General features: G+C 40.7%; 1 protein-coding gene across 1 annotated transcript in view; it reads left to right on the forward strand.

The window, feature by feature from the left end:
* LOC121328909 (kinesin-like protein KIF1B) overlaps nucleotides 1-13,339 on the forward strand; it is an 83,910-nt gene that overhangs the window by 43,889 nt on the left and 26,682 nt on the right. The window contains exons 22-25 of the mRNA XM_041274053.1: nucleotides 11,384-11,477; nucleotides 12,218-12,366; nucleotides 12,496-12,674; nucleotides 12,799-12,936. Of these exons, the coding sequence (XP_041129987.1) occupies nucleotides 11,384-11,477; nucleotides 12,218-12,366; nucleotides 12,496-12,674; nucleotides 12,799-12,936 (560 nt within the window). The remainder of the gene's footprint in view (nucleotides 1-11,383; nucleotides 11,478-12,217; nucleotides 12,367-12,495; nucleotides 12,675-12,798; nucleotides 12,937-13,339) is intronic.

The raw sequence follows: 13,339 nt of genomic DNA on the forward strand, positions 1-13,339 counted from the left end.
TGTTTTATGCAAGAAATCAAGATTGTTATGTTTCAAATGCAGAAATAAGAAAATAAAAAAAATAAGTTATATTTTGAAGCAAAGATGTTGAAGTGTATTAGTAGCAAGAAACAACTAAGGCCTGGATTAATTCAAAGTGATGGCAACGCACAGCCATTATGAAGTGTAGATATGGCATTGAGATAAACTTTGAATTCAGGCCTTAGTTGCAGGTAGGAGTTGTTCATTTATTGTTCTTCAATTTAAAGTTGCCTTTGTGTGTTGCTTCATAATAGTACCCCCCTAATAGCATTTCAAAGACTCCTGTTTGCACATTTTATTTTTTAGCAAATGGTGCTAACTTGCTGGAGCGACAGCTCTTTAAATCCAACTAAAAGCCATTCTAATGTATAGGATTAAGCCATTAGTGCATGTACATGTTATCTCTTATTATCTTGTCTTTTAAATTAGAACCTGTTTGGGGGAGGACCGCACCACACCGGCAAAAGAACATAATTATGGTGGGGGGGGGGAGGGGGGGGGGGGGGGGGGGGGGGGGGGGGGGGGGGGGGGGGGGGGGGGGGGGGGTGGGGGGGGGGGGGGGGGGGGGGGGGGGGGGGGGGGGGGGGGGGGGGGGGGGGGGGGGGTGGGGGGGGGGGGGGGGGGTGGGGGGGGGGGGGGGGGGGGGGGGGGGGGGAGGGGGGGGGGGGGGGGGGGGGGGGGGGGGGGGGGGGGGGGGGGGGGGGGGGGGGGGGGGGGGGGAGGGGGGGGGGGGGGGGGGGGGGGGGGGGGGGGGGGGGGGGGGGGGGGGGGGGGGGGGGGGGGGGGGAGGGGGGGTGGGGGGGGGGGGGGGGGGGGGGGGGGGGGGGTGGGGGGGGGGGGGGGGGGGGGGGGGGTTTAAAGTTGTAAGCAGGTGTGTTGTTGATGCCTGGACAGTGTACTTCTTCACTGCGACCTTGCTCCAGGGCTCTTGAACTTTTTTGTATTGGATCATTTTCAAACTACTTATTATAAGTGCATGTTTGATACCTCTCCTCTTGCATGGAATTCTTCACTGACATTGTAGGAGGGGGAAAAAAATCTCTCCGTATTCTCTGACCTTGCAGATTACAGTGCGGTTTGGCTGTAAAACAATTCAAATTCTCTAAGCTATTTCCATTTTTAGTCCATTTCGTCATTGTCTCTTTTGGCAGAACCTTGCTAAATGGCAGCTAAAGTTTTGTAAATGTGTTACAATGACAGTAAAAATATGCTGTAGATTGAATGCACACACAGCTCAGTATTTGGAATCTGCCTTCTATAAATGGTTAGGTCTTTTGAAACCAGATCCTGATTTCTTAACAGCTAAATTGAGAAAATGAGTCTTCAATGGGAGTGCAACAGTATACACTCTTTAAATGACTTTTAAAAAACTGCTGGGTTTAATTTTGCATGGTTTGGTTTTGGTAGCAATCTTTGTGCTATGACAGCATGTTTTCTTGTGGTTTTTTTTGCATTAATAACCTCCATTTAGGCAGAATCCAGCTAGTATAGGTTAACTAAAAGCAACCGAGCTGTTCTGCATAGTTTGTTTGCTTAAAATGGATTTTTAAAGAGAAACTTGGTATGGGTTGGAAATACCAGAGTTAAATTAACTGTTGCGTTCAACCTGTTTAGATTCAGTTTGAGTTAGTTTCATTCATCACATTCAGAAGTTTAAAGCACTCCAGGGACATCAAATTGAGCTCTCAGAATCATGTGCTGCTACAGGAGTGTAACCGTTAAAATGTCCCCCTGCAACACACTATCAGGGTTGGGGTCAGTTCCTGTTTTTCGATTTTTAATATCAATTCCCAATTCTATCGAAAGGAATACTACTCATGTCAATTTTGACCAGTTTATGTGCTGGGACGGATTAAGAAAGAATTAGGAATTGATCATTGATTTTGAAAAGGAATTGGAAAGGATTGACCTCCACCCTGCACTCAGTGTTGCATTTTGTGCAACATATATTTCTTATAACCACTAGGGGCAGAGTGTTGCAGGGGGGGGCAAGTCAATAGTTGCTGGTGTACCTGATGTCCTTAGAGCTTCAACATGATTTTAAGAGCTCTCTTGACTCCACTGGATTGCGTAAAACTTCAGAGTTTTAAAATGTCCCCAGGGTGTACTAAACGGAAACTGATTTAAAGGGAATGGAAACAACGAGAGAGAGAGAGAGCAGTAAAGGTCACTGATATTTCATACCAAGTAACTTTTTAAACTCCATCTTGTCTTCATGTATTTATTTTAAAACTTCAGTGCAGTTGGTTATATGAGCAATGCATTGTTTTCTCAAGATCCCTTTGTAGTTTTCAAGATGGAACAATATTAGAAACAATGTAGTTTAGGTGAGATTGATTTAACACAGATTATGACAGTGTTATCAGTCTGAAACTGCACGAAGGAAAGCTATGGCTAGCTTACACCTTTTTGACTGTTTCTGAATACGGTATGATGAACTTGCTTTTGATATCATATGACCTCCTGAAGTTGGTCATTACCCACCTCTTTATTAGAAGTTTCTAATCACCGCCTTGGATTTCTGCTTCCTCTTCTTTTAACATGAGAAACTGCATTACCTCAAGAGTAACTGTCACTTTAACAACTCTAACACAGCTTCTTAACACAGATCCAGACACACCTTTCCCCCTGTTCTAAACAGGTTCTAAGCAGGCGTAGAATGCACTTGTGTTACTAACATCCTTATAACACTAGAAGAGTCTGAACCACACCACTCTGCCTCATCTCTGCCATGGACTTCAAATGGGGATTGCAGAAACGGCAACCATGTTTTTGCATGTTTTGGTAGCATGCCTGGGATGCAGCTTTAAAAAATGTCAACAGTGCAAATAAGATTAAGAAAGACGGAACCTTTTACATTTTTCATTATTGATTTGAGATTCATGTATTTTAATTTTTCACAAGTGTGCAAAATAGAGAGACTGTTATCCATAAATGTGGTATGGGGGTTCTTTTTTTCGAGGGACAATTTTTTTTTTTAATTCTAGATTTTTAAACCAAAAAATTAAATTAAATGTTGTCCTCCTAACCCATGCTTCATTTATTGGTTCTTGTTTTGCATATTCTGATTATTTTCTTCTTAAGTTTCCATTTTAATTTTGTTTTGTTTTTTTTTTTTTTTGGGCACCTTTTTGGTTTGTTTCTTTTTTAAAGGACGGAGATTCTGATAGTGGGGATGATTCAGACAGGAGGTCTTGTGAAGAGAGTTGGAGATTGATTACCTCCTTGAGGGAAAAGCTGCCTCCCAGCAAGCTGCAAACCATTGTAAAAAAGTGTGGCCTACCCAGCAGTGGGAAAAAGAGAGAGCCTGTCAAAATGTACCAGATCCCCCAACGAAGACGCATCACCAAGGACTCCAAGTGGGTAACCATCTCAGACCTCAAGATCCAGGCGGTGAAGGAGATCTGTTACGAGGTGGCCTTGAACGATTTCCGACACACTCGGCAGGAGATCGAAGCCCTGTCTATTGTCAAAATGAAAGAACTCTGTGCCCTGTATGGAAAGAAAGACCCTAACGAGCGTGACTCCTGGCGTGCGGTGGCGAGGGACGTGTGGGACACTGTAGGTGTGGGAGACGAGCGCATCGAGGACGTGATGACAAACGGGAAAGCCGTCTCCGATGTGGACGACCTCAAGGTGCACATCGACAAGCTGGAGGACATACTGCAGGACGTGAAAAAGCAGAACAACATGAAGGACGAAGAGATCCGCGTTTTAAGGCACAAAATGATCAAAATGGAAAAGGTGTTACCTTTGATTGGCTCCCAGGAGCACCAGGAGAAACTGTCGTCTGCTCATAATAATAATAAAAATGTTTGCAAAAACGATTCTCAAGCCCGAACCGGCAGAAAGTATTTGAATGAAGATCAGGAGGGTAACAAGGAAGAGCGAGTGTCCCAGCTCATGGGCGATGACCCGTCCTTCAAGCGGGGTCGAATGAGGTGGATGAGACAGGAGCAGGTCCGTCTGAAGAACCTGCAGCAGCAGGAGATCACTAAGCAGCTTCGCAGGCAGAGCGGCCCCCACCGCTTCATCCCACCTGAAGATCGCAAGCCCAGGTTTCCCTTCAGGAGCAGTCCCCAACACAGGAACTCCTGGAGCCCAGGAACACACATCATCATAACGGACCAAGAGGTGATCGAGTTGAAAGTTCCCAAGGAAGCAGTGCAGGAAGAGCGTGGAGAGGCAGAAACAAAGAATCAGGAATGCGGGCAAAACAACTCCCAACAGTATGGGGCACTCCCCTACGGAAAGGTAAAGGGTCAGGACCACAGTCAAGGCCACAGACACAGCTACAAAAACCAGCAGCAGCCAGGGCGCTGGCGGAGCAACTCTTTCAACAGCAGCCAGCAGCAACAGCATGGGCTGCATCGCCAAGCCTCCAACTCAGCTGAGTCCTTGCAGTCTCCAGAGGAATGGCAAGCGCCCCAGAACCCCATGTTTCACCAGCCACGCTACCACCAGCAGCAGCAGCAGCAGCATCCTCAGCCAAACTACTACAACAGCACTTGCAGCGACAGCAGCTATGGGAATTTTCAGCGCTACAACCAAACCGATAGGCCTAATCATTATAATAATTTCACAGCACCTCCGCGAATGCGAAGACAGTTGTCCGCACCTAATCTCAAAGCAGCCCAGGAAACGACTGTGTAAAATTAGCTGAACTTGTTTTCAAACATATAAAAAAAGAGAACATTCTGAAGAAAACAACAATTAAAAGAAAGAGACTCCCAACATTGTTTGAATGATCCAATTATTACATCTGTGATGACTAATCTATTACACTTGAACAGCGCGTGTGGTTGGTTGATCTAAATTGTAATTATATATTAAGAAAAGCACAATTTATATCTGTTTAGAAGTATAGTATAGCTTTCCATCCCTTTCAGTTTAACTACACTGGGTATATTTGTAAGTAGCTATTATGTTCAGACAGGTTCCTGTAATGCCAGTATCATCCAGACCTTCTACAATTAAATGTTTATAGACGTGCCTAGAAAAGCTGTCCTCATGTGGAACAACCAAATGGAATAATAGCTGTGTTCCTGGATTAAAATCACAAAGGGTTGCCATTTGCATGCCTGTTCAGTTTCAGGTCTGTTTGTATATCCCAGATACTCAGATTGCCTGATTTGTAAGTGTTGAAAATGTCAGAGGAAAGTGCTGTAGTTGTGTGGGAAGCAGAGAGAGCTTAATTGATCTCCAGTGCTACATTAACATAATTCTGCATTTAGTTCCTGCCGGAATAGTAGATACCTCACTATTAGAGGCTTTCTTTCTTTCTTTCTTTCTTTCTTAAATCTGCAATAACAAGGACAGTCTTTCACCTGTTTTTGAGATCTAAATTTGATTTAGGGGTTGGTTAAATCTCTGAAGTGTGACTTGACCAAAATCTAATCGGAAATGGCTAAAATGTGTCAGGTTCGGAATAACCCTTTCTGAAACTGCTCCAGATCGTGACGCTAGAGAGCGCAATAAAAGTGCCATTGTGTACAAGCTGGAGTCGTTGCGGATTTTACTTTGTGCTTCATTATACACACCTGATCTTTTCAATTCTTTGATCTCTGAGAGAGAGGAGGATGAGTCGTGTGTTTAATATGGGTCATTTGTGGCTAATTTATGCAAAGATCACATAACTTTTTCCTCTGTGCATTGCACAGATTGCACATAGTTTGCAGTTCTTTATCAAATTGGGAAGACTTGAGAGGTATTGCCTTTTTCACAGTGCGCACAATGCTGGGATATGAATATTATATCTTTCGTTGTGAGCATAGCAAAAATATCTCCTGATATTAAAAACCACACATGCAAACTTTTTTATTAGATTTTATTTATAGAAGTAACAGGTTCATAATAAAATCTGGAATGGTTCAAAGTGCTTCGTTCCTATCATGGTATACTACAGTGCATCCCAGAAATCATTTGTTTTTTGTTGTTTTTCTCGCGTCGTGGGCAGATTCCGAGAAATTTGGCTTTACTTTTGGTAGCAAATCCGACAGGATATCTATAAAAAAAAAAAGATCAGTGGTCAGGAAAGGAAGTCCTGTTTCTGGTTGCCATGATAGCAGGATACAGGTTTACAACGGTTTTTAAATGCATAAAATCATTTTATGTACATTAAATACAAATGTCTTTTTAAAAAATATATGTATGCTTTTATCTGCAATACCGCTTCATATAATATGAGTCCCTTCTCTTTTTGAAATTCTTTTGGAAGAAAATGTCTAAGCCAATACTGTTTTTATATAAGATTAAAGCTTTTAAAAAAAAAAAAAAAAAAGCATGTTTTTGATTGTAACTCTTTTCAGCACAAAGTAATTTTGCCAAAAGACAGCTCTACAATAATAGGTTAAAGAGATTCAGAGTCTTTTATATAGGGAAATCTATAGAAATGATATAGGAGGCATACCAAGACAAGGGCTGGTTATACGTTTCCCTGCAGTAATAGTTATCTTTACCTGCATGTAGGTCTGCAGTGTTGAAAGAACTCGGTGAGATCGAAAACGGCCAACAAAATTAAACATGATGAATTGCATGTTGGTGTTTTTTATTGTTTTTTAAACTAAGAATTCAGAAAAGGACGTTGCACTAGCTGCCGTTTCTGGAGATCAACGATCACATGCTCTTTCCAAATGCAACATCTTTGCAAAGCCCAATTCTTTTGAGGTTTGTACACATTCGTGCGTTTCAGCCTTCAAGCTTGGAAAATAATTTGCCAACATATCCTCACAACACAGAAACGATAAGTGCCAATTCTGACACAAAGCTGCATGGCCTTTTCCTATTCTTTCTTTGTCCTTGTATTACTAAATGTGTCTTTTTAGTAATCTTCTAGTTGTACAATAAGCAATGCTAGATTTAAAAATGTAATGGTGCTAACATCTTAACTAAACATGGTAACAAAAAAGCTATCACAGAAACATATAGGCAATGTTAATGGTTCTTTTAAGTATATATATTTGAGGAAAAAGGGTATTTTTTGTTCCTCTGTTCACTTTTGTTACCTAAGCCTTCAAATATATTAAACACGAAGTGCTTTCATCTGACCTCAGCTGCCGTGCTATTGAAAGTGGATTGGTGTATCTGTGGCACATGCTAATGTCAGTAATATCTAGGATTTGACTGTTTTTCAAGCGAGTCGGAACGCAAACTTTGTTCTTTTCTATCAAGTACCAAGTGAAATAAACTACCAAGTACTGAATGAAAACTTCTGTGCTCTGGGGTTTTTTTATACTTCCATTTTCACTGAATCTCTAAATGAACTATTGAAAGCTGTTTCATTTATTTTAATCACCGTCTACAAAGGATTCAGGTTGTGCAAAATAAAATCTGATTTGATTTCACCACTTTCTATATTTTCACCTGAAATATATATATATTCTGCAAATTTCACCATTTGGTCACTTCATTGCACTGCGTGTTAAAATTCAAATCTTTAATAAATAACATCCAGTGCTATTTATTCTGGAGATTTATTAAATCTGTCCCTGGTTTGGGCTGTAATTAAGCAAAGTATTAAAGCAATTTCGGCTGCAGTACAGCAGAGTCTAGTAGTTCACTTTCATCAAGCGTTCCTTTTGGTGATTGAATGAAGGAACATTATGAGACAATCTCAATGGAACTAGCAGAAGTACAGAACGTTATTTACACTGGCATGTATTTTGGCACATGCTTGAAGGCAGCACAGTGTATCTGCTGTGTGATCACTGTATTAGCCACCACTGTTTTAAAATAGAGATATCAAAATCTGTTATGAATAAACATAGTTTGATATTCACAACTGTTCAGGAATATGAAAATCCTTTATTATAGATGCCTTTGCATATCTGTTGAGATATTGAAGCTGCAATAACTTCAGATAATACAATTGTATTGGATATGCTAACTGGAAAGTAGATATGACTCTAAACCCTCACATGATATACAGAACAAGGCAGTAGATTTATTATTCACATTGAGTGAGATAGTCGGTGTCTGGGAGTTTTGACTGGTTTGCTATTGGTACAGTACAGTATCATTGTCTGTTCTTGGTTTATCAATTCAGTCCTGCTAAACTAGATTGATGGTTTGTATTCACAGGACAAACCTGTGAGGCGTTTCAGGCACGATGAATAAAATGACATTTTATCCTTTATGAAAAATCCATTTTTGAAAATCGAGCATGGCAAAGCGAGAATGCCGTTACCATCTACAGCATTCTCAATAGCACCCTGAAGAACAGAGTGGAGTCCCATCCAAGTGTGCTTTTACACTGCCTCCTGTGTGGGTCACACAAAGTCAGGCTTGGACTCTTAATGAAAGTGCTGCATTTTCATTTGATAAAATTGAGTCCAGTCTAAGCAGAAATTTCAAACTTAATAAAGATAAAAACATACTTAAATGAAAGCTTGTAAGTAGGGTTCCTTTTATTTCTGCAGCATATTGCTTATTATTAATGTCAATTAAGAGCAATGCATTTTCAGCACTGAAGTTTGAATTATATTTCAAAATATAATAATGGTCTTTATCCAGAAACCATGCTTCTGGCCTTGTTGTCATCAATGTGAAACACAAAGGCCAGCTTCAGCAAAGTCATCAAGGGAAATTTTAAAATACCAAATCAAAATATATTGAAAAAGATGTTAAAAAAAGCTTTACAAATGCAACTGTTATAATCTATGAAGCCTTGAACCCCTTCAAATAATCAGTGCATAGTTGTCTGCACTGTGGGTGAGCCAATGCATGGTCTAGATAATTAACTTTAATTTTATCAATGCGTCACACTCGTCCTAGGAAATTGCATTGCACCAGAGCAGTCACCATCCTTCAAGCTGTTACTGCAGTGGCAGCTTACATTTTTGTTTCATTTCAGATAAGTGGGTCTTGCCAAGTAGGTGTATAAATGGCTTCCATTGATAACAGTAAAGGTGATGGCTTGTATTGTACAGCCCATCCTTTGAAACGATCGAATATCCACATTTTGTTTTCTGTTTCAGCTTGCACATGTTTCCTGTTACCAACGTCATCTTTGAACTGCCACTGTATAGTATGTTTCCGTTCCCTTCCTGCGAGCTCTTTATATACAAAGTGTTCAGAGACAATCCATTAGGAACACATGTGCTCTCAGTGAGGCAGTGTTGGAAAGATTCTTCATTGCTGTGATTCTGCTTGAGCCTTCTGTTTAGGAGGCTGTGTGGTCCAGTGGTTAAAGAGAAGGGCTTGATCCAGTTTTCAGCTGCTTGTGTTGCTCCTCCATCTGTATCATTCACAATGGGGGGGTCTTACAGCATGCCATTGCTTTGTACAGTGAATCGAATTATTTAAATACCCAGACGCTCCTTTTCTTATGTCCCCCTTATACTTATAAGGATATCTTAAGACCCGTTCAGCTGGTGAGTATCTTCTGAACTAAAGGCATTTGCTGTCCCTTTTCTGAAGTGACAGTGCACTACCAATTTTACAGTAACTTGCTGTAGCATTGGCTAGATTCTCAAAGGCTGTTTACTCCAAATTGTCATTACAACAACAACAACAACAAAAAAACTGGTTAACAAACCAGAAAGAATGTTTTTTTTTCACCCATTGAGACAAAAATAAAACTGATGGATTTGGAGTGCACAGCTTCGAGAAGTCCTAAAAGAAGTAAGTGACGCGGTCCAGCAGTTATCTCTTCCAGCCCAGGTCTTTGTACCAACCATGTTTTCATTGTTGAATTGAGCCATCTTAACCTCCACCAGGTCCTGAAGCAGGTAATTATGTCATCTGTTAAAACTGGGATGGAATGACCCTCCAGGACTGGAATTCAGACCTCTGATCTAGACATTATAGTATTGATGGAGAATGGTTTAATCTCAGCACTCGTGGTGCTGGTAAATTCTGGGTTTTAACACTGTTCACTTCTGTTCAGTATTGCGTACCATTGCAGTTCATTACAAGAACACTAGAGCCATGTTCTGCACACTGCCCTCCAATGTACACCTGGAAAGTTATTTTACCCAAAGCCTCCAGACCCACCTTACTGTGTACAGCTATGGCCACAAGTTTTGAAGCACCCCATAGAATTAACAGCTTTTGCTTCATAAAGTTGAATAGATAAGCTGCATTATAAAAATATGATTTTAATCTAGTTAAAAATAATAATATAAATAAAAAACAGTGGGAACAATGTGGGGGCAAGAGGAATGAATGACACCTGCTTCGTTAACATGCTGAATTACATACTGCTATGTAGTTTTCCATATACTTAAATCTAACATGAAATACCCTACTTCTATTATGGCTTCTGGTAGACTTTTGCAATATAATTTTGTAGTTTTTATTTGATTACATGATGTTAAATAAAAGATCTAAATTATGTGCATGTATTTTTTATTTATTTATTTATTTATTTATTTATTTTAATTGTCATGAATAAATGATGCAAAACCTTTGACCGTAGCGGCAGTTGCGATTTACAGTCCTGTTTTAACCTGAGGTTACTACCTGAGGAAATCATGTATAACAGTTGGAAAACGCATTATCTTTCAGGTTAGATCAGGTCAAACAGGTGGACGTGCCGCAGGTAATGTGAAATGTAGGTAGAGCTGATCCACGTCAGTCTATTTCATGCACCCCCCTTTTCTGTGGACAAGACGAGACTCAAAACCTTACATGTGGGTAAGAGAGTGATCCAACCGGCTTTAATTCAGTCCGTTTAAGTCACATATGTCTCATCCTTTCTTCAGGATTTCAGATACTGGATTCTCTGCCGAGCAACTCTGTAGTCTTGGTGACCGTGCAAGGTTATAGACTGTGTAATGCTGGTGTAACCAGGAGTCCATGGCCCCGGCAATCATAATGGTGATTCAGAGAATCTTGAGCTTCACAGCCAAGAATATGCAGCATGAGAGCGGCTCCAGAAAGTGGGGGCGATTGTTCTCAAGATTTCACAGGGTGGTAATAAAGTGGAACATAACTTGACGGCACTAACTGGTGGACATTAAGGTTCGAACGGACTTGTAGCCAACAACTACAGGTACTGTAAAAGCGTCAACTGCTTTACAGGGACACCATTGGAGAAGGGGCTGTTTCTCCATACCAAAATACTTGGGCATCACCGGGTTAAAAACAGGAGAATTTAGCACAAGGGTCATTCTACATTAGCAGTGACTGTTTTTCAAATACAGGCTTGCACAGCAATCCACATGCTTTTTGTAATGGCTCTGTACCGTATGTAATCAAATACGTTTTGTTAACTGTGTTTTTATAATAGTTCATAATACAGTGTATTTCCTTTTAACGATCCCTGTTTTCCCAACAGCACTGTCTTTCCTCTTCTCTGAAACCCTCCATCTGTTCTTCTTCTTCGTCTGTCTTCTACATGTCTCCCCTCTGTCATTGACAGGTGTACGAGAGCAAGCTGCAGGAGCTGCAGAAGCAGGTGGAGACTCGCTCGCTGACTGCTGAGACCACTGAGGAGGAGGAGGAAGAGGAGGAAGGTGGGTTCCACACTATTTATAATCATGAAGGCATTCATGCACGTCCACGCTTTTTATTTAAAAAACAAAAAAAAGGTACAAAGAATTCTCTTCTGTATTCTTTGACTTGACCACTTGTGTTGTGCAGCAAAATCTTCTTACTTAAACATTTTGATTCGAACAAAACAAAAACGTGACGTGTTTCAACACATGCATGTCTTCATCAGGTATTAGCTATACAACTTCTCTCAGGTATTAGCTATATATATCTCTAATATATATATTATATAATATATATATATATATATATATATATATATATATATATATATATATATATATATATATATATATATATATATATATATATATATATATATATAATGCATGTACATCTCTTATAAAAGTTTACAGTAAAAGCATAGGGAAGTGTAGTAAAGTACTTGTACATTAAAACAATTGTAACAGCATTGTAAACCGCAGGAAAGCAAGAGAAATCAGGTACTGTCGGTATGGTAAAGCATGGTGAAAACCCTTATGCTAAATTTTATCATGCTGAAACATATTAAAGGTGTATCAGCATTGAAAATACATGGTAAACTGCAGCTTTTACAATGGAATTATACATGTACGTTTCTGTCCTTTTGACAGTCTTGCGTGTGCTTTTAACTAAGGTTACACCTCCTCTGTAGAGCTGCTGCATTCTGCATTATGACATGAAATTATTGTGATGCCTGTTTTATGTTTTTGCACTTCTTCAGTACCCTGGACCCAGCATGAGTTTGAGACAGCGCAGTGGGCATTCCGAAAGTGGAAATATCACCAGTTCACCTCGCTCCGAGACCAGCTGTGGGGCAACGCTGTGTACCTCAAAGAGGCCAATGCCATCAGCGTGGAACTGAAGAAGAGGGTAAGCAGCGATCTCTCTCTCCGGTACATTTCTGCTGCCAGCGGCTTCTCGTAGACCTGTGTGCATCATGACTGATAATAAGAATAGTGATAATAAGAAGGGTGTTTTATCGATGTGCTTGTGCCGCAGGTGCAGTTCCAGTTCGTGCTGCTCACAGACACGCTGTACTCCCCCCTGCCCCCCGAGCTGCTCCCCACGGAGGCAGGGAAGGACCGGGACCCTCGCCCCTTCCCCAGGACCGTGGTGGCCGTGGAGGTGCAGGACCTCAAGAACGGAGCCACCCATTACTGGTCCCTGGAGAAACTCAAGTGCGTGCTCAAAGACTGCTGTTTTAATGGGGATATGGCCAATGTTTCTCCATTCCGGCTCTAACGTTTTTGGTACTTCACATTGTGGTATTCAGTAACAATTTGTGTATGTGATCCTCTTTAGGCAAAGGCTGGATCAGATGCGTGAGATGTATGACCGAGCTGGTGAAATGGCGTCCTCCATTCATGAAGACAATGACAGCGTGCTGACCGGGAACGACCCCTTCTACGACCGCTTCCACTGGTTCAAGCTTGTGGGAAGGTGGGTTAGTTGGCAGGTTTCAGTTCGCTTTTTTCCACCAGGTTCCTTATCCTTATTATTATTAAAAGTAATTTCGCTTTCTGACTGTTTTTGTTTTCAAAACAACTGGAACCATTTTTTGTTGTTACCCTGTTGTGTGTGTGTGTGTGTGTGTGTGTGTGTGTGTGTGTGTGTGTGTGTGTGGTACATATTATATATATATATATATATATATATATATATATATATATATATATATATATATATATATATATATATATATATATATATATAAGAAATCTGAAATTGTCTCCAGCCTACCCTATGTAATTTATTGTATCCCTCGTAAATGACTGCACCCAGTAACAACTTTCATATGTTTGATGTAAGTGTACATTTGTTTTTTAAAGCACTTTTACTTCAG

This window comes from Polyodon spathula, chromosome 16 (assembly GCF_017654505.1).
Source record: "Polyodon spathula isolate WHYD16114869_AA chromosome 16, ASM1765450v1, whole genome shotgun sequence".
NCBI classification, from domain to species: domain Eukaryota; kingdom Metazoa; phylum Chordata; class Actinopteri; order Acipenseriformes; family Polyodontidae; genus Polyodon; species Polyodon spathula.